Here is a 21,203-nt window from a genome sequence, read left to right on the forward strand (position 1 = left end):
TGGAGTTACAGGTAAGAAACTATTCCCTTGTGCAGACACATGCTTCAAATGTAGGGATAGGTGCCGTACTCAGTCAACTGGATGGGAAAGGTAGGGAGCACCCCATTTGCTTCATCAGCCGCAAGCTGAAGGATCCTGAAACAAGGTGGGCAACAATCGAAAGAGAGTGCTTTGCTATCGTGTGGGCTCTGAAGAAGTTTAGGCTGTACTTGTATGGTTCTACTTTTGTCATTCAGACTGACCACCAACCCTTGAGATGGTTAATGCAAATGAAAGGGGAAAACCCAAAACTTTTGAGATGGTCGATCTGCCTGCAAGGGTTTGATTTCACCATTGAGCACAGGTCAGGGTGTCACCACCAAAATGCTGATGGTCTCTCTAGGATGTATGTCATCGACTAGAGGTATGAGATTCATCCAGGAGTGGATTAAATCCTCCTGCACCTTAGTCTGGGGGGGAGTGTTAGGGAGAATTCTTGGTTTAGGCTGAATTTCCTAACCTAGTGAGTCCCCCAGCAGCTTTGCTGGATTTCTGGAGTTTGTTTTTTTCCATCCTGCCAAGAGTGAGACACTTTTTCTCCCACTCTTGGACATGAATGTGTGTAATTCCTTTGAGTGTCCATGTGTTCTATGGGCTCTCGGGTCTTTTACTCCATAGGGTCTCATATGTTTTTTCTATGTGTGTTACACCGCACCCTACATGCCGTAACACTGGGGCGTCCTAGCGGACCTCCATCATAGACTCCATACCCGGGGACTGACTACTGTCTCCCCGGGCATGTAAAGTCACCATTGGCTTTACTAGACCTAAATTTACTAACATAACTAGTTCACACCATCTTATTGTGGACGTGCTAGTAGGGGTAATTCGATTACTCCTGGATCTGTTATTCGAGGGGGCACTGTCCCGTCTCCCCTCAGCGAGTTTTGGCTGGTGGCAGTGGAAACTACTTGTTATGTTCGACTCCGAACATAACCCTATGGGATTCATCCCATTGTTGGAGATTGATACTTTTCCTCGTTAATCTCTAACATACCATCAGTTTACTTATCTTAAATAAGTTTATCGGATGGTATTTTCTGCCAGAACTCGGTTTTTAAAATGGCGTCTGTGTTCGTCTCTGTGACTCCTAAACCAAAGGTTGAGCCCTTTGTTCCACTTTTGGCGGGCTTCTGTACAGAGACCCTCCAAAGTGGTGCCATTCTGTCTGGGTTACCACAGGGGTGTGGGAGTGGGTTTAGGCACCCTGGACCGAGTTGCCTTGCCAACTCCGGTCGCACTCTGGTGTGATTGGCCCAAGTGGTGAGCCTCCCCGCTCACCACTTAGCGTGTGTTGATTTACAGCTAGGCTGAATGAATGGGGGTTTTCTGCATAAAAGCAGGGCTTTTGGGACTGGATCTTCAGAAGTCGCCACGTGACCTAAGAATCCGACGACGGTAACGCTGAGCCGACCTGCAACGACGACACCTCCGGTGGAGCCCTGCGGAACCGACTCATCACTTCCCGACGACAGAGGAGATCTCCCTGCCGGAGAGTCTCTTCACCTGACTGGTGGGAACAACCAGTCCCCTTTGCTTTTTCTTCGCTCCAGGAAGCAGTGGTTGAATTGCCCGTGCAGAGCACCTCGGCAACCGGATAGCCACTACCCCTGTACCGTGACCAAAAGGTTGTGCCTTGTGACGGAGCACTCCGCGGCTGGTCTCTTCCCTGGTGGTGCACCGGACTTCACTTTTCTTCGACGACGAGATCATCTCTACTCTTGGCAAAGACCTGACGTGCATTCACCACCAGGAACAACTGCCCCCGCCGGAGCTGTCTCTCCACAACCAAGGTACCATGTCCACCTGGCTTCCCTTTCTGCCGGATCGAGTGAGGTGTCTTAATCCTCGCCTTTCCCTTGGGTCGCCTCCAAGCTTTCTTTAGCGTGTTGTTCTGAACTGGTCCGATCTTCCGATAACATTTTGCTACAAAGACTCGAACGCATTTCCACTAAGAGACTTGTTGGGACATATCGCCTTGCCTCTCCCCGAGTAGGCCTGGCCTCTGAACTTTATGATCTATCGTGGCTCTTGTCTTCTTGCCTTGCATTTGTCCGTGAAGTATTGAACTGTGTTGATTTCGTAACCTGCTTATTTTTCTCTCCCTACCTAACGAATACTAGAGTGCCATCTAGGTTGAAGCATACACCTCTGTCTGCAAATAAGTGATGCTGGTAGAACCTAGACTTGTCGAACTATTGTTAGGGGGATTGATCTTTTCCTTCGTAGAGTAACTGTAATTGAAGTGTTTGCCGTAATAGTGCCAGAGTGTTTTCTGTAGATGTCGTTATAAATAAATACCTTTATATCTTTACACTGAAGCCTTGTTGCGTGTTTGCTTGTCTTACTGTGAAGAATTGCCCTATGTTTATACTCCACATACTGTCTAACTCTTCTTGAGGGAAGTCTGACTGCTCAGCCACAGCTACCAAGTGAATATGTGTGGTACAGACTACTACCAAGTGGGTTTACTGCCAAACACCTGTAGTCCTAAATCTTTTGCAGTGGTCCCAGAGGGAACTGCACAGGTTTCCGCCTAACAGGCACCACTTTGGAGGGCTTCTGTGTAGAGGCCCGCCAAAAGTGGAACAAAGGGCTCAACCTTTGGTTTAGGAGTCACAGAGACGAACACAGACGCCATTTTAAAAACCGAGTTCTGGCAGAAAATACCACCCGATAGACTTATTTAACATAAGGTGGTATGTTAGAGATTAACGAGAAAAAGTGTTAATCTCCAACAATGGGAAGAATCCCATAGGGTTATAGTCGGGGTCGAATATAACAAGTAGTTTCCACTGCCACCAGCCAAAACTCGACGAGGGGGGACAGGACAGTGCCCCCTCGAATAACAGACCCACGAGTAATCGAATTACCCCTACTAGTACGTCCACAATACGATGGTTTGTACTAGTTCTGTTAGTAAATTTAGGTCTAGTAAAGCCAATGGTGAGTTTACATGCCCGGGGAGACAGTAGTCAGTCCCCGGGTATGGAGTCTATGATGGAGGTCCGCTAGGACGCCCCAGTGCTACGGCACGGAGGGTGCGGTGTAACACACATAGAAAAACATATAAGACCCTATGGAGTAAAAGACCCCATAGCCCATAGAACACATTGACATTTCAAGGAATTACACACATTCATGTCCAGGAGTAGGAGAAAAAGAGCCTCACTCTTGGCAGGATGGAAAAAACAAACTCCAGAAATCCAGCAAAGCTGCTGGGGGACTCACTAGGTTAGGAAATTCAGCCTAAACAGAGAATTCTCCCTAACAGTGGAGGCTGCCCCTGCACTGCTGGGGTTGGGGGTGCAGGGAGACATGAGTGGGGGCCTGGTGGAGGCTGCTCCTGCACTGCTGGGGGGTGGTGGTAGTGGGAGACATGTGTGGGGGCCTAGTGGAGGCTGCCCCTGGATGCTGGGGGGTGGGGGTGCAGGGGGACATGAGTGGGGGCCTGGTGGAGGGTGCCCCTGGATGCTGGGGGGTGGGGGTGGTGGAAGACATGAGTTGGACATGAGTGGGGGCCTGGTGGAGGGTGCCCCGGGATGCTGGGGGGTGGGGGTGGTGGGAGACATGAGTGGGGGTCTGGTGGAGGCTGCCCCTGGATGCTGGGGGGGTGGGGTGGTGGTAGACATGAGTGGGGGCCTGGTGGAGGCTGCCCCTGCACTGCGGGGGGGTGGGGGTGGTGGTAGACATGAGTGGGGGCCCGGTGGAGGGTGCCCCTGGATGCTGGGGGTGGGGGTGCAGGGGGACATGTGTGGGGGCCTGGTGGAGGGTGCCCTGCACTGCTGGGGGGTGGGGGTGATGGGAGACATGAGTGGGGGCCTGGTGGAGGCTGCCCCTGCACTGCTGGGGGGTGGGGGTGCAGGGAGACATGAGTGGGGGCCTGGTGGAGGGTGCCCCTGGATGCTGGGGGGTGGGGGTGGTGGGAGACATGAGTGGGGGCCTGGTGGAGGCTGCCCCTGCACTGCAGGGGGGTGGGGGTGATGGGAGACATGAGTGGGGGCCTGGTGGAGGCTGCCCCTGCACTGCTGGGGGTGGGGGTGATGGGAGACATGAGTGGGGGCCTGTTGGAGGCTGCCCCTGCACTGCTGGGGGGTGGGGGTACAGGGGGACATGAGTGGGGGCCTGGTGGAGGCTGCCCTGCACTGCTGGGGGGTGGGGGTGATGCAAGACATGTGTGGGGGCCTGGTGGAGGGTGCCCTGCACTGCTGGGGGGTGGGGGTGATGGGAGAAATGTGTGGGGGCCTGGTGGAGGGTGCCCTGCACTGCTGGGGGTGGGGGTGATGGGAGACATGAGTGGGGGCCTGGTGGAGGCTGCCCCTGCACTGCTGGGGGGTGGGGGTGCAGGGGGACATGAGTGGGGGCCTGGTGGAGGGTGCCCTGCACTGCTGGGGGGTCGGGTGATGGGAGACATGTGTGGGGGCCTGGTGGAGGGTGCCCTTGGATGCTGGGGGGTGGGGGTGGTGGGAGACATGAGTGGGGGCCTGGTGGAGGGTGCCCCTGGATGCTGGGGGGTGGGGGTGCAGGGGGACATGTGCGGGGGCCTGGTGGAGGGTGCCCTGCACTGTTGGGGGGTGGGGGTGATGGGAGACATGAGTGAGGGCCTGGTGGAGGCTGCCCCTGCACTGCTGGGGGGTGGGGGTGCAGGGAGACATGGGTTGGACATGAGTGGGGGCCTGGTGGAGGGTGCCCCTGGATGCTGGGGGGTGGGGGTGGTGGGAGACATGAGTGGGGGCCTAGTGGAGGCTGCCCCTGCACTGCTGACGGGTGGGGGTGATGGGAGACATGAGTGGGGGCCTGGTGGAGGCTGCCCCTGCACTGCTGGGGGTGGGGGCGATGGGAGACATGAGTGGGGGCCTGGTGGAGGCTGCCCCTGCACTGCTGGGGGGTGGGGGTGGTGGGAGACATGTGTGGGGGCCTGGTGGAGGCTGCCCCTGCACTGCTGGGGGTGGAGGTGATGGGAGACATGAGTGGGGGCCTGTGGAGGCTGCCCCTGCACTGCTGGGGGGTAGGGGTGCAGGGAGACATGAGTTGGACATGAGTGGGGGCCTGGTGGAGGGTTCCCTGCACTGCTGGGGGGTGGGGGTGATGGGAGACATGAGTGGGGCCTGGTGGAGGCTGCCGCTGCACTGTTGGGGGGTGGGGGCGGTGGGAAACATGAGTGGGGGCCTGGTGGAGGTTGCCCCTGGATGCTGGGGGATGGGGTGGTGGGAGACATGCGTGGGGGCCTGGTGGAGGCTGCCCCTGCACTGCTGGGGGGTGGGGGTGCAGGGAGACATGGGTTGGACATGAGTGGGGGCCTGGTGGAGGCTGCCCCTGCACTGCTGACGGGTGGGGGTGATGGGAGACATGAGTGGGGGCCTGGTGGAGGCTGCCCCTACACTGCTGGGGGGTGGGGGTGGTGGGAGACATGTGTGGGGGCCTGGTGGAGGCTGCCCCTGCACTGCTGGGGGTGGGGGTGATGGGAGACATGAGTGGGGGCCTGTGGAGGCTGCCCCTGCACTGCTGGGGGGTAGGGGTGCAGGGAGACACGAGTTGGACATGAGTGGGGGCCTGGTGGAGGCTGCCCCTGCACTCCTGAGGGGTGGGGGTGCAGGGAGGCATGAGTTGGACATGAGTGGGGGCCTGGTGGAGGGTGCCCCTGCACTGCTGGGGGGTGGGGGTGCAGGGAGACATGAGTTGGACATGAGTGGGGGCCTGGTGGAGGGTGCCCCTGGATGCTGGGGGGTGGGGGTGGTGGGAGACATGAGTGGTGGCCTGGTGGAGGCTGCCCCTGCACTGCTGGGGGGTGGGGATGATGGGAGACATAAGTGGGGGCCTGGTGGAGGCTGCCCCTGCACTGCTGGGGGTGGGGGTGATGGGAGACATGAGTGGGGGCCTGGTGGAGGCTGCCCCTGGATGCTGGGGGGTGGGGGTGGTGGTAGACATGAGTGGGGGCCTGGTGGAGGCTGCCCCTGCACTGCTGGGGGGTGGGGGTGCAGGGGGACATGAGTGGGGGCCTGGTGGAGGCTGCCCCTGCACTGCTGGGGTTGGGGGTAGTGGGAGACATGTGTGGGGGCCTGGTGGAGGCTGCCCCTGGATGCTGGGGGTTGGGGGTGCAGGGGGACATGAGTGGGGGCCTGGTGGAGGGTGCCCCGGGATGCTGGGGGGTGGGGTGGTGGGAGACATGAGTGGGGGCCTGGTGGAGGCTGCCCCTGCACTGCTGGGGGTGGGGGTGGTGGTAGACATGAGTGGGGGCCTGGTGGAGGCTGCCCCTGCACTGCTGGCGGGTGGAGGTGGGGGTGGTGGTAGACATGAGTGGGGGCCTGGTGAAGGCTGCCCCTGCACTGCTGGGGGGTGGGGGTGGTGGGAGACATGTGTGGGGGCCTGGTGGAGGGTGCCCTGCACTGCTGGGGGGTGGGGGTGGTGGGAGACATGAGTGGGGGCCTGGTGGAAGCTGCCCCTGCACTGATGGGGGGTGGGGTTGATAGGAGACATGAGTGGGGCCTGGTGGAGGCTGCCCCTGCACTGCTGGGGTTGGGGGTGCAGGGAGACATGAGTGGGGGCCTGGTGGAGGCTGCCCCTGGATGCTAGGGGGTGGGGGTGCAGGGGGACATGAGTGGGGGCCTGGTGGAGGGTGCCCCGGGATGCTGGGGGGTGGGGGTGGTGGGAGACATGAGTGGGGGCCTGGTGGAGGCTGCCCCCGGATGCTGGGGGGTGGGGGTGGTGGTAGACATGAGTGGGGGCCTGGTGGAGGGTGCCCCTGCACTGCTGAGGGGTGGGGGTAGTGGGAGACGTGTGGCGGCCTGGTGGAGGGTGCCCTGCACTGCTGGGGGGTGGGGTGATGGTAGACATGAGTGGGGGCCTGATGGAGACTGCCCCTGGATCCTGGGGGTGGGGGTGGTGGTAGACATGAGTGGGGGCCTGGTGGAGGCTGCCCCTGCACTGCTGGGGGGTGGGGGGTGGGAGACAGGTGTGGGGGCCTGTTGGAGGGTGCCCTGCACTGCTGGGGGGTGGGGGTGATGGGAGACATGAGTGGGGGCCTGGTGGAGGCTGCCCCTGCACTGCTGGGGGGTGGGGGTGATGGGAGACATGAGTGGGGGCCTGGTGGAGGGTGCCCCTGCACTGCTGGGGGGTGGGGGTAGTGGGAGACATGTGTGGGGGCCTGGTGGAGGGTGCCCCTGGATGCTGGGGGGTGGGGGTAGTGGTAGACATGAGTGGGAGCCTGGTGGTGGCTGCCCCTGCACTGCTGGGGGGTGGGGGTGGTGGGAGACATGTGTGGGGGCCTGGTGGAGGCTGCCCCTGCACTGCTGGGGGGTGGGGGTGCATGGGGAGGCATGAGTGGGGGCCTGGTGGAGGCTGCCCCTGCACTGCTGGGGGGTGGGGGTGCAGGGGGACATGAGTGGGGGCCTGATGGAGGCTGCCCCTGAATGCTGGGGCTGGGGGTGCAGGGGGACATGAGTGGGGGCCTGGTGGAGGCTGCCCCTGGATGCTGGGGGTGGGGGTGATAGGGGACATGAGTGGGGGCCTGGTGGAGGGTGCCCCTGGTGGCTGGGGGTGCAGGGGGACATGCGTTGGTGCGCAGTAGTGCAAGGTGACATGTGGGTTGGCTGCGGGGCATGGCCATGGTGGATGGGGTGCCTGCGGGACAAGTGCAGGGTAGGCCCCTGTGGTGTGGGCCACCTGCAGGGGCCGTGGAGGGTGTATAGGGAACACCTGGGAGGACCCAGACGTGCAATTCACGTGTGGTGCTCCCCGCGCACCCCTGGAATACACGTACCCTGATGGAATCGCATGTGATACTTCCTGCGCACCCCTGAAATACATGTACCCTGTTGCTTTTGCGTGTGATACTTCCCGCGCACCCCTGGAATACACGTACCCTGCTGCTTTTGCGTGTGATACTTCCCGCGCACCCCTGGAATACACGTACCCTGATGGAATCGCGTGTGATACTTCCCGCGCACCCCTGAAATACACGTACCCTGCTGCTTTTGCGTGTGATACTTCCCGCGCACCCCTGGAATACACGTGCCCTGATGGAATCGCGTGTGTTACTTCCCACGCACCCCTGATGTACACATACCCAGGACAATCGCGTGTGAAACTTCCCGCGAACCACTGAAATACACGTTCCCCGCTTGGCGTTTGCTGTTTGGCAGCCCTGTGAACTGGTCCAGAGTTAGCGCAGCCCTTTGCGATGATTTGGGGATATTGAAGGCTTTTCCTTGCGCGAGGGTGTTCTTGGGGGCATAACTGACGCTGCTGCAGGGTCGCTGCGCTACGGCTGGTTTCGGAGGCTAAAATCCATGAATACGCTGTGCGATGAAAAGGATTTTTTCGCACGCGGCTGGCGCAGTGTATCGCATTGGGACACTGTGCGCCAGCCGCGTGCGCCACTTTTGTGCGAATTTCTATGAATGACCCTGTAAATTGTTGTCGCACCGTGCTGTTGCCCTTATCTGAATTGCTGCACTATGCTAGTGTCCCATATTGAATGTTGCACTATAGTGTTGTCCTACTCTAAATTGCTGATGTACTGTGCTACTGCTCTACTCTAAATTGCTGTGCACCGTGCTACTGCCCTACTCTGAATGTGGCACTGTCCTGCTGCCCTACTCTAAATTGTTGTTGCACCGCGCTGCTGCCCTTATCTGAATTGCTGCACTATGCTAGTGTCCCATATTGAATGCTCTACTATATTGTTGCCCTACTCTGAATTGCTGATGTACTGTGCTACTGCCCTGTTCTAAATTGCTGTGCACCGTGCTACTGCCCTACTCTGAATGCAGCACTGTACTGCTGCCCTACTCTAAATTGTTGTCGCACCGTGCTGTTGCCCTTATCTGTATTGCTGCACTATGCTAGTGTCCCATATTGAATGCTGCCCTATGACCCTATCTTGAATTCTGCATTGTGCTGTTGCCCTGCGTTAGATGCCACACTATGCTGGTGCCCCTACTCAAAATGGTGCTTCATGCTGATGCCATTATCTTAAATATTGCACGATGCTCAAGTGCTGCTGCCACTACTTTAGATTTGCTCTACGCTGCTAATAATACTACTTATATTAGCTCTCCATTAGCCCTCAGGCACCAGCCCCCTAGAAAGTTATACCCTGACCAAATACTACTATGATCATTACAGCCACTAGCCAGACTGTCTACATCACATTTCTTATGCAGAGTCTCACACTCTACCTCATGAAACTTCATATACCAACCTTTGGGAATCTATCCACCTTGTCACCCTCCTATTTGGCCAATAACACTACTACCAAACAATTCTCAGATATGTATGACTCTAAACAGCTAATACCGAGTAATCCCTGCACTACCAAGGCTAGGAACACTTGTCTCAGAGCTAGGCTAGCCAAAATATTTGAGCCTCCTATCACCTCACTGCCTACCACTACAGGAAAAAGGACTCCCAAAACCCTGCCCAGCCCAACGCTTGCAAGCACGAACCTAGCGCACAACTGCCTCCCTAGGACAAAACATTGTATAGCCCAGAACTGCAAACCTAAAATCCATCGAGCTCCCCACCTGACAACCACAACTGCTAAGAGCCTTCCTATTAAAGGAGCCCTAATAAACTCCAGATCTTTAGTAGCACATGCCACGGAAATTGCCGACCTGAACCAGAGTGATAACCTAGACTTCCTCGCCATCACCGAGATATGGTTACAAACTGCAGCAGGTCCTATGCTTATGCTAGCAGTCCCTGATGGCTACACTATCTTGAGACAAGACAGACAAGGATCCTGAGGTGGAGGTATCGCCATTATCTGCAAATGTAACCTTTCTATGTGATTAGCCACCCCGATCGACATTTAATCATGTGAAGTATTATCAGTTAAAGTACCTCTGACTAATGCCCAAACCCTCAATATCCATCTGATATAGTGCCCCCCAGGCCCAACAAGGACATTTGAGGAGGATATTAACACCATTCTATCGAGTAATCTTAAAAGCTCAACGCAAGCACTTCTACTTGGAGACTTTAATTTGGACCTCAATGACCCTTCGGACCAGCCTGCCTTAGCAAAGGCAAATATTCTATCAGAACTTGGATTCACCCAGAGAAGCAAAACATCCACCCAAAACAAAGGTAGAATACTCGATTGGGTGGCAGATTACAAATGCCATGCCAACATCCTCTCCATCTCACCGCTAGTCTGGACTGACCACTGCTTACTCTCATTCATGCTCTCTACCAACAGACCCCCACTTCCACCCGCCTCCAGGGGTCCACCTACACTAACTAGAAACAAAAGGAGTATCACAGTGGATAGGCTTATCCCTGACGTACTGCCCACCCTTAACTTGCTGCCTGACAGTACTGACCCTGAGAGCCTGGTCGAGGAGTATAATAAAATGATGGCCTCCTCCTAGACCAGATCGCCCCCTTCAAACTTAGACCATGCAAGCCGAAAATCCATCTGAATAAATGGCTTTCACCTTTTCTAAAAAACCTAAGGGAACAAAAAAGAAACTGCAAGGCTGCGTGGAAACTACTACCTTCAGAAGCTAACAAACTCAAGCTTACCAAACTGTCATCCCTCTGAAAAAAAGAAATATGCCTAGCTAAACAAATATCCTTTGACACTCACATATCCCAAGCCAATTCCAATATGAAGGAATTCTTTACCATTCTTAAAGAAATAGAGACTCCCATAGTAATACCAGACACCTGTACCAAATATAAAAAATGGTGCTTAGACATCCAACATGCACTAGTCAATAAAATATCCATATTACAAAATAAAATATCCAATAAAAAAGCCTCTTTAAAGGACCTACCCCCACCTAAAATAATTGGGAACACCAATGAAGTCCAACCTACCCGATTCAACTTCTCCAAAGTATCTATTCTTGAGGTGGAAAGAATTATTCTGTCCCTCAAACCCTCCAACTGTCAGGGTGATCTCTGCCCTGTGCAGCTTATCAAGGATGCGGATCCAGATCTGTCACCCTTTCAATGCGTCCTTCGCCACCGGTATCATCCCTACCAACCTCAAACAATCTTGGGTACTCCCGCTCCTAAAAAAACTGACCCTAGATCCATCAACACCCACTAACTATAGGCCAATTACAACAGTGCTGTTTCTTCTAAAAATTCTGGAGAAGGTGGCCTATATGCAAATACAAAAATATCTTGAATTACGCCACTTATTAGAAGCCAGACAATCAGGCTTCCGTCCACAACATGGAACAGAGACGGCCCTCGTCAATCTCAAGACTCAAGTCGATGAGCTTAGGGACAATGGTAAATCAGCTCTGCTCCTCCTTCTAGACCTCTCCGCTGCGTTCGACTTGGTTGACCATACAATCCTATGCAACCATCTTGACACAGCAGCACACTTCTCCAAGGACGCTATTACTTGGATTAGATCCTTCCTAAGCGGCAGAACAATGAGGGTCTTCTCGCCTTTTGCAGCGGCTGACCCCATACCCATCACCTGCAGTGTGCCTCAGGGGTCCTATGTCTCGCCCACACTGTACAACATTTTCACCAAGCCCCTTTTCGATTATCTGGATCATCTCGGTATCAGCTACACCAACTATGCAGATGATACCCAGATCCTCCTCCCACTTTCAGGGGATTATGACAAGGATTTGGCCTTGGTGAACACAGTGTACATCATCATCCAGACATGGATGGCCACGCATGGTCTATGAAACAACAAAAATGAACCTGGGCGAAATGAGATCAGAACATCTGTACACATTTAAACAATACCAAGTCTTGTCAAAAAAATATATAATTATTTATAAGCAATTTACACAAATATTTATTGTTCTCAACATTCACATTTTAACACCACCATTCATTCCATCATGTATTCACAATCTCACTATACATGTCAATATTCCACACTTGTGGTACTAAGACCACCTTGAACCAATATATTAACATAAATTCAACATCTCTTGGTGATTACAGTAAGTGTTAATACAGAAACAAATAGCATATTGCTTATCTGCTGTAACTCAACATATGTTTCGGTCATCACAATAGGCCCCTAATTCAAGCCGGTAAATATAAGCGACCTTCTTCAGGAGATGGATGGTTCTGTTGCAACCACTCCGAAATGTCAAAAGGTGGAGGATGTCATCAAACCTCAATCTCCACGTGAAATAATGGAGACGCGTGCCAACGATGGACTAAATCCTGCAGTGGTGCTAGATAACTCTGCGCCTATACTGATCAAAAATTCAGGTATGGGGGTGTCTTGCGTCTTTAGTCAATAAATCCAAAGAGGAAAAATCCCTGTTCTCGCCTCATGCGGACGGGTTGGACTCGTCCGTGTTACGTGTGTGCAGGACAAGAGAGAAGGAACCCAGGGAACATTGAACTGGAACCACCGCGCAGTGAGAAAAAACTGGGGTACCAGAATAAGTACATATCTGGACTCGGCCCCATGAGGCGAGAACAGGGATTTTTCCTCTTTGGATTTATTGACTAAAGTTGCAAGACACCCCCATACCTGAATTTTTTATCAGTATAGGCGCGGAGTTATCTAGCACCACTGCAGGATTTAGTCCATCGTTGACACGCTTCTCCATTATTTCACGTGGAGATTGAGGTTTGATGACATCCTCCACCTTTTGACATTTCGGAGTGGTTGCAACAGAACCATCCGTCTCCTGAAGAAGGCTGCTTATATTTACCGGCTTCAATTAGGGGCCTATTGTGATGACCGAAACATATGTTGAGTTACAGCAAATAAGCAATATGCTATTTGTTTTTGTATTAACACTTGCTGTAATCACCAAGAGGTGTTGAAATTTATGTTAGTATATTGGTTCAAGGTGGTCTTAGTACCACAAGTGTGGAATATTGACATGTATAGTGAGATTGTGAATGAATGATGGAATGAATGGTGGTGTTTAAATGTGGATGTTGAGAACAATACATATTTGTGTAAATTGCTTATAAATAAATATATATTTTTTGACAAGACTTGGTATTGTTTAAATGTGTACAGATGTTCTGATCTCATTTCGCCCAGGTTCATTTTTGTTGTTCCATTATATTTAGCCTGTAGAACCTGTGGCAGTAAGGCAATCCCTATTTCGAAACTCACACATGGTCTATGCCTGAATGATGATAAAACAGAACTCATCATCCTGGGCACCCCCACTAACCTAAAAAAAACTAAGACCTGACTACTCATTCATAATTGACGGCAACCGCATTAAGGTAGAAAAGGAAGTAAAAACACTAGGTTTTTTATCTCGACTCAACTCTCTCCTTTGCCAAACAGGTTAATTCACTAGCGTCCACCACGGCCTATATGTGTAAACTTATCAGATCCGGTAAGCCATTTCTCTCTAACATCAGCTGCACTATCCTGGCCAGAGCCCTCATCCTGTCCCGCCTGGACTACTGCAACACCCTTTACCTAGGTTCTACCAAATCCACCATCAGAAGAATCCAAAACCTACAAAACAATGCCCTTAGAGCGGCTTTAGGAATTTCCAGAAGATATCACATTTCCGAGAGCAGTCGTCAGAACGACTGGCTCCGGACTAATGACAAAATCCTTCTAAAAACCCTGTCACTCACTCGTAAATCTCTTAACATAGCTGCCCCCATCTACCTTGCTGAGAGATTCCACAAACAGACCTCTCTGAGACCATCCAGATCAGTAAACGGGGATCGCCTGTCCATCCCCAGATTCAAACTATCCACGATTGGAGGCAACAGCTTCCCCGTGAAAGCGGCCAAATTATGGAACTCCTTGCCTCCTACACTGAGAATAGACCAATCTTACCAACATTTTAGAACTAACATTATCCTGCGGCTGAAATCCAATGACCACTAAATTGTATGATATTGAATCCTGTACAGCATCTAGCAATGACATTCTGTTAATGGTAAACAATGACATTTTATGCCTTGTATGTAATGCATCTTTCTTTGCGTCTCACTACTGGCTACCCCCACAGTGGTAACCATAACTCTTTACACACTGCCTGCAATATTTGTAAATATTTATGCTTATCTTGTATTATCTGTTAACACTTGTATATACCTTTTCTGTAAGTTATCTGTAACACTTGTATATACCTTTTCTGTAAGTAATGCTTTGTAAGCAAGGTATCTTATACCACAGTTCTTCTAACTAAGCTTTGCATATCCTTGTAACTGCTGCGCCCTGATACCCCCGGGTCTGATGCGCATTATAAATAATAAAACAAACAAACAATGTGTTTTGCATCAACACAGATGTGTCTGATGTGGTTGTCAACCTAAACTACAGGCTGATATTACAATGAGTGAAGTGGGTAACCCTTCTGAAGCCTATTATTAGTAAGATAGAAATCAAGTTAATGGCACAGCCAGTCTGATAAGGTGGATTACCGAAATAGTTTTCTTCAGTAGTTTGAACATACAAGCATGAACACAAGTATGAAAGAGCTAAACAGCATGGATGTGGAGAGGGGAGAGACATCAGCAAAGCAGGCTGTATGTGTTCTCATTCGAAAATGCAATGCTCTTTTTTCATACTCATTGTTTCCAGTTTTGGATACAATTGTTGCTTTGAGAAACTAGGAGACAACATCTAAACATGGTCATCAAATGAAACAGCTGAAGAAGGCTGATGAAGAAAAGCCTGCAAAAAAACTCTGCAGCAGCCTAATCATTCCAAATGTGTGCATCATCCTTGGAAGAGCATTTGTTTTTTTGTTTGTTATTAAAGTAGAGCACCAAAATAGGCATACAGGAGCTGGGTGCATGCCTAGTAATGCATTGTAATTAGGGAGTTCGCTAAAGAGCTAGCTCCACATAGCTAGCCCTCTCAAAAAGTCTTGTGCATTGCAATGATCTTAGCAGCCTCTAGGTCATATATTCCCGCTTACCACTGCCCAAGAACCTTACGAAGCGGCCTTCAGAATGAAACAGCTATTAGAAAATAGGAAAAGGTTCAAAAACAGACATGGGAGGAAGACTTAAATGACATTGATATTTTGATTGTGCTTGAACCATATTTCTTAGGGAAAAAGTTTGCAGAGGTGTCTTGTATAAATGGGCCATTTCTAAAATTGGTCAACATTATTAAAAAACTGAGTTAGGTGAGTTCGCATAATACATTTTGTGATATCTCCTCTTCTCATTGTTCAACAGGCTGTCTGCAGAACAAATGGTTTTTTCTCCATGAATGTGCCCAGCTGGTTTAGTCTCCACAAGATAGTGCAACCTCTGGTGAAGCGTGTTTGTGACACTGATCGTCTGATGTGCAGCAAAACCTGCCTAAATGCCGCCGACATTGGCTTCGTCATAGATGGCTCCAGCAGCGTGGGCACAGGAAACTTCCGCACTGTCTTGCAGTTCATTGCCAACATCACCAAAGAGTTTGAGATTTCAGACACTGACACGAGGGTAGGGGCTGTGCAATATACTTATGAGCAGAGGCTCGAGTTTGGATTTGAAAAATACAGCACCAAGGAGGATGTCATGAATGCCATCAAAAGAATAAATTACTGGAGTGGAGGCACCAGCACAGGGGCAGCCATCAGCTACGCTTCAGAGCATCTCTTCAGTAAATCCAAACCCAACAAGAGAAAGATAATGATTGTCATTACAGATGGCAGATCCTACGACGATGTCCGGGTTCCAGCCATGACAGCGCATCGCAATGGTGAGTTATCTTCTTAGAAAAAAACAACTCTTTTCAAATGGTTAAACTAATTTAATTTCATCTTCACATGGGAGATGGGTGCTGGTCACTCCATTTCAAACACTACAGCCACACGTCCTTCATTATTTTACGTCTTTTGTTTTTAATCTATTGCATTTCTGGTTAGGGTTTTTAAATAATTTTGGCAGATTTTAGTTAAGAAATATTACTCTCATGAGATAAGGGGACTTGGTTGTAAGTATATCAAAATCTAGTATTGTAATCATGGGTGCCAGGAAAAAAGCTCCCCTTTTTGCACTCACAGGGCCCCATTCTCATCCAGGGGTCCTATTCTCATCCAGGTCCCGAAAAGGATGTTAAAAAGCTTAACGGCCTTTTCGGTACTTAAGACCTATTCTGAAGGTGGCGCATTCCTCCGAAGTCGGAAGGAATGCGCCACTTTCGGAATTCATGTGGCAGTTGCTGGGATGGGTTGGAAACCAACCTAGCAACTGCCACATTCGTAAACTGGCTTTTTGGAAGCCTATTCTTGTGGCCCTCCGCCAGTTTAATATGTGCGCTAAACTAGCGCAGATATACAGTACCGTTTTGGTGCTGTTAAACTGGAGGAGTGCCACAAGAAGCCTTGTTTGGTGTAAATGGAAGTGTTCATATACACCATACAGGTGTATATGAACACTTTCCTATAAACCAAAGTAAGCAGCTTAAACATTCTGCAATGTTGAAGCTGCTCACTTTGGTGTATAGGAAGGTGTCCATCTGTGTTCTCGGCAGCATTTTTGTAAAATAACGAATATGTTGTTATTTTACAAAAATGCTGCCGAGATTGGATTGCGCCCGTTAGAACTAAAAACAGGCGCCATCCACACAGAGCACTGCCGTGCTCTACGATGACGCCCAGGCCCACTTGAGAGTACTAGTGGAGCCTGGGCGTCCTCTTTTGGCGCAGTGAATCGTGCTGTTTAGCACCTTCACTGCTCCAAGTTGAGAATAGGGGCCAACAGAGTAATAATATAGCCCAAATCTTCGAACTTGATTGTCTACAAATTTGCTTCTCAAAAATCTCTGAGGTGGTGAGTATAATACATAGCAGACAGTGCTAGAGGCTGAATGAAAAGGCGAACCTTTGGATTCGCTAGACAGCATTATGCCCGGCTCAGACTTACTTTGATAAACCCAAATACACAGACGCCTGAATGCTCTCCCTGCCTCGCACTAGAACCCCATTAAAGGAAAAAAAAGTCACTGTACCCCTTTAGGCCAGAGGATGGTTCACAAATGGTTGTGGGGAATTTGGAGGAATCCAGAATCCATCTTTAATCTTTCCTGATTTTCATTCTATCCACCTCCCAATGAAGGACTCACTGCAGGGTTTTAGAGTCATTCTGAAACCAAAGTTATTGGGCTGCCCCAGCACTAGGTGACGGGGCTGGTGCAGACAAAAGGTGACAGGGATGACATTATTGGTCTTTGGCTTTGTGCAATCTGTGAGGGATGTTAGCCTTTCTGGAGACTCTAGGACATAATTCAGGGAGAAATGATAAGGGGTTCAGGTCACTGCTCCAATCGCCTAATGAATGCCTGACATAATCCGTTTCTTACACTGAGCGGCAAAGGTGTCAGCAGGATATCCAAGCACTGCACCTGATCAAGTTAAAGTGAGGTTTGAGACTACCCTCTAACAAACAAACAAAAGAAGGCGAAAGAGCAGCTGAAGTTTCCACATCTCGGGCAGCTCTTTATACATGCCTCTCAATACCCCTTAGCACATTGCATATGCTAATGAACTCTACAGAGTGTCCACTCCCCTCATCTGCCAATTTCCAGATCCATTTTGCACGTGAGATACAACGCAACTGTTTGAGAGAGAACCAGGAAATTACAGTAGGCAAAGTTAGAACGTGAAATGGCAGCTGTCTGCAAATGCCAGCGGTAGGAGTGTCTCATATACCTGGTACAGACCCTATAAGTAAGGCACCAATACAAGATATACTTTTTCTTATAGCTGCTTAAATTGTAATTTTCATGCTGTAGTAAATGTAATGCCCTTTACCTGCAAAGCAATGTTCCTTTTATCCTGTAAGTTCAGACCATGGCAACACACTGTTTGAAAATGTAGTGTAGGCCTGATAAGCTTGTAATGTGCACATAATGTTTATGCCTACACTGTGCATGTAATGGGCATGTATAATATTGCAGTCATGCACTGCAATCATTTGCTCTAGGATTAGATAGCCAATTGTATACTTTTTGTGTGCCTTATCTTTTGTGCAACTTGCCCATATTAGCTGGATAAGTCACATGTAAATTCAGCAATCACATATTCACTGACAGCATTTCACAACGCACCTTACATCTAACACATACATCTTGTCAACATAATGTTACATTACTAGACATCTCTGCCAAAAACTGTTGCATGGAAGAACAATTGTATTTTGCAATGTCCTTCTCATGTAATGTAATGCACAGTTTATCGATATGTTCAGACTCCCAACTGTGGTACTCACAGAAAAACTAAAAGTGCTTTGAGGTCATGACAAAGGCAGTAAGACACGGGGGGTGGCTTGGTAGACATGCGGTGGGGAGCACTGCTCAGTAGCTCTGGACAGATCCGGATCACGCAGTCGTGGAATCTGGTGAAATTCATGGCAGAACATTACTAAAAACATAGTGACGGGTGTTGGAACGCCCGCAGAATATCTGGGGAACTTGCAACAAAAAATCGGAGAGGACCCCGGGGAGAAAATCGCAGGCGGAGACCCCACTCATATACCCAAGATGGCAGGCGCAGGCTCCGAGGCCAGCTGAGGAACCGGCGCACTTTCGGAACTGGGGTGAAACGCTGAGAAGGTGAGAAGCGGGACGGAGCGCGGCTAATGGGACCCCAACGGCCGGTGTGCACCGGTCAAACACCAGGGACAACAAGGACTGCATGACCCCAGGGCGACAGTGGGCCGAGGGCAGGTGGGAGGAGCCTAGCCACCGGAGCAGGGACCACCGGGCAAGAGCGGTGCCTGGATTGCCAGAGCGCCGGAGAAGGGGGACGGCCTGAGAGTGTTCCCCGGCATCAGTGCTGATTGGACATTCCGGTTACCCGATCCGACTGAGGGCGTCCCGGGCCGGACAGCGGAGGACGCGCAAGTGGTTTCGTGAGACTCGCCGAGCCCCTTCCTCACTCCTGAGAGAGAGCAGATAGAGCTGAATGAAGCATACGCCCGACCCGTGCCCTAGTCTGGAGCCCATACCACCTAGGTGCCCCCCGGTGGGGGCCAGTGCAATGAAAGAGCCCAGCAGACTTCAGGACGTGGGGGGTGCGACCCGCACCTGAAGCAAGTTGATCGCCCCGGCGCTGCAGCAATGGGGGAGGCCGTCTGCAACGCTGCGGTGGCCCGGATCAGCATACACAAACGTGTCGGACAGACACCCGAGGTGGACGGCGCTGGCAGATCCCTGAACTTCCCCCAGGTGAGGAGCCACAAGGCAATCAGAACGCCGGGGGAAGGCGGAACGATTGGCAGGATTGTAGCCCGCTACTACGGGGGCATTAACAAGAGGGGCACACACCCAAGCACAAAATGAATGGTGCTTGGGTGTGGGCCGTGGGTAGCGGATCGCAGCCCCAAGTGAGAGAACAATAGTGGCCATAGAGAACTGACACAGGACGACAACCCGGGGCCCGCGAGGTGCGTAGGGAAGGAAGTGGAGGGCAAGGCCAGCACGGGCCGGACTGAAGGGAAAGGCCACACACAACGGTCACACCTGGAGAAGCCGCATGGAAATAGACCATCCCAGGCGCATGCAACTCGGAGCAGTCCGCAGGCCCGCTCAGTGACATTCAAGTCCACCTAACAGCATTGAGCACCCACAACGCATGGAAGCAAGAGCTCCAGTGAACAGGTACGCAGGAGAACATAACCCGCTGGGCCATGGTGGGGCACAACACGAACACGTGCATGCATAACTAAGCCAGCCGCCTGAACAAGAAATACCAGCAAAGGAGAGCAGTCGGGTACCAACAGATAGATCATACCCACGACACGCAAGCACTTTGGAGTGCCGACAAGAGCAACACCGAAGGTGCCAACTAGCAGACGTGGGATGACTTAATCCACTCGCTGCACAAGGAGGTGAGGAGCAGTAAGCAGATCACTGTGGGGGAGACCCAGGGCAAGGGCAGAGCGGGGGCAACGTTCATTCTGTGGCGTGTAGCAACAACGACTGGGGCAGGTCAAAGTGGAGAAGCGCAACCCACCCGCTGAGCAGAGAAGGGGGCATTATTCAGCGGAGAGAACTGAATACCGGTGGCACACATAACGGACACACTACTCAGACTGGTCAAGGATCAGCACAGCACCCTGGACACGACCCGCGCCGCCTGGGCATTTAAGATGGGCAGTGACTAATTGATGTGGGAGGGCGCAACCCACTCACTGAACAATATAGGGGAACTGAAGGCCCTGTCATAAAGTGGAAATCTAAGATAGAGAGAGGAAATTGGGTTGAGAGCAAAACCACACTATAGGAAGCAAAGACGACAAACGCCACAGGAAATTGCTCGGGGCAGTTAAAAATAAGATTGGAGAAGACGGCCGTACGGGGGGAGACAACCCGCCCAAGATAAAGGAATCACCTTCCTTTCCCCTTACTCTCTCTGGCTGGCCTCCCTTGGCCCTCCTCCTACCCCCACCTGCGAGGCCAAGAACCTTGGTGTCACCTTTGATTCCACACTCTCCTTCTCCGCCCACATCGCTGACGTATCAAAAAAGTCATACTTCCTACTGCACCTCCTCAGAGGTACTCTTCCTTTGCCTTCATTCCCCTAGAAGCTCACTGTCTCCCAAGCTCTGGTTCTCTCTAAGTAGGACTATTGCAACAGCCTCTTTCTTAATTTACCTACCTCTACTCTCCGCCCTTTGCAACTTATCCAAAACAGGACTGCAAGACTTGTCCTTGGCCTCAAGCCCTGGCATCATATCTGTCCAGACTCAAAGGTCAGACATGCTCCGGAGGGTCAAGATCCTGGAACAGAGGGTGGAGGACGCAGAAGGAAGGGCCAAGAGGAATAACATCCAGATTGTTGGACTGCCGGAGGGAGAGGAGGGTCAGGAACCTACGAACTATGTCGAGAATATCCATGGCCAGGAGATTGGGGCAGGGGTACTGTCCCAATTCTTTGCAGCGGCGAGAGCACATAGGGCCCAGACCAGACGGCCCCAACCAGGAGCCCCTCCGAGATCGATGATTGTGAGGATCTTGAACTTCAAGGACCGGGACAAAATACTAATGTTATCTAGAGAAGGGGGATCGATAACCAGGAACTCCTCCAGGATAACGATCTACTCGGACTACAGGATCCTGGTACAGAGACAACGGGCAATCTATGGCCCCACCAAGGAACGCCTCAGAGCAGCGGGTATACGTTACATGATTTTATACCCGGCGAAACTCAAGGTGATACATGAGAGCAGATCGCATTTCTTCGAGACAACAGAAGAGGCCCCAAGCATGGATGGACCAACAGGGTATGCCACAA

At 51.6% G+C, this 21,203-nt stretch overlaps 1 protein-coding gene across 5 annotated transcripts in view; it reads left to right on the forward strand.

The window, feature by feature from the left end:
• Positions 1 to 21,203, forward strand: part of VIT (vitrin) — a 2,362,557-nt gene that overhangs the window by 2,254,656 nt on the left and 86,698 nt on the right. For all 5 annotated transcript variants that reach the window (XM_069607358.1, XM_069607362.1, XM_069607360.1 and 2 more), the window contains one exon: positions 15,154 to 15,667. In XM_069607358.1, the coding sequence (XP_069463459.1) occupies positions 15,154 to 15,667 (514 nt within the window). The remainder of the gene's footprint in view (positions 1 to 15,153; positions 15,668 to 21,203) is intronic.

This window comes from Ambystoma mexicanum, chromosome 4q (assembly GCF_040938575.1).
Source record: "Ambystoma mexicanum isolate Mex_15411 chromosome 4q, UKY_AmexF1_1, whole genome shotgun sequence".
Classification (NCBI taxonomy): Eukaryota; Metazoa; Chordata; class Amphibia; order Caudata; family Ambystomatidae; genus Ambystoma; species Ambystoma mexicanum.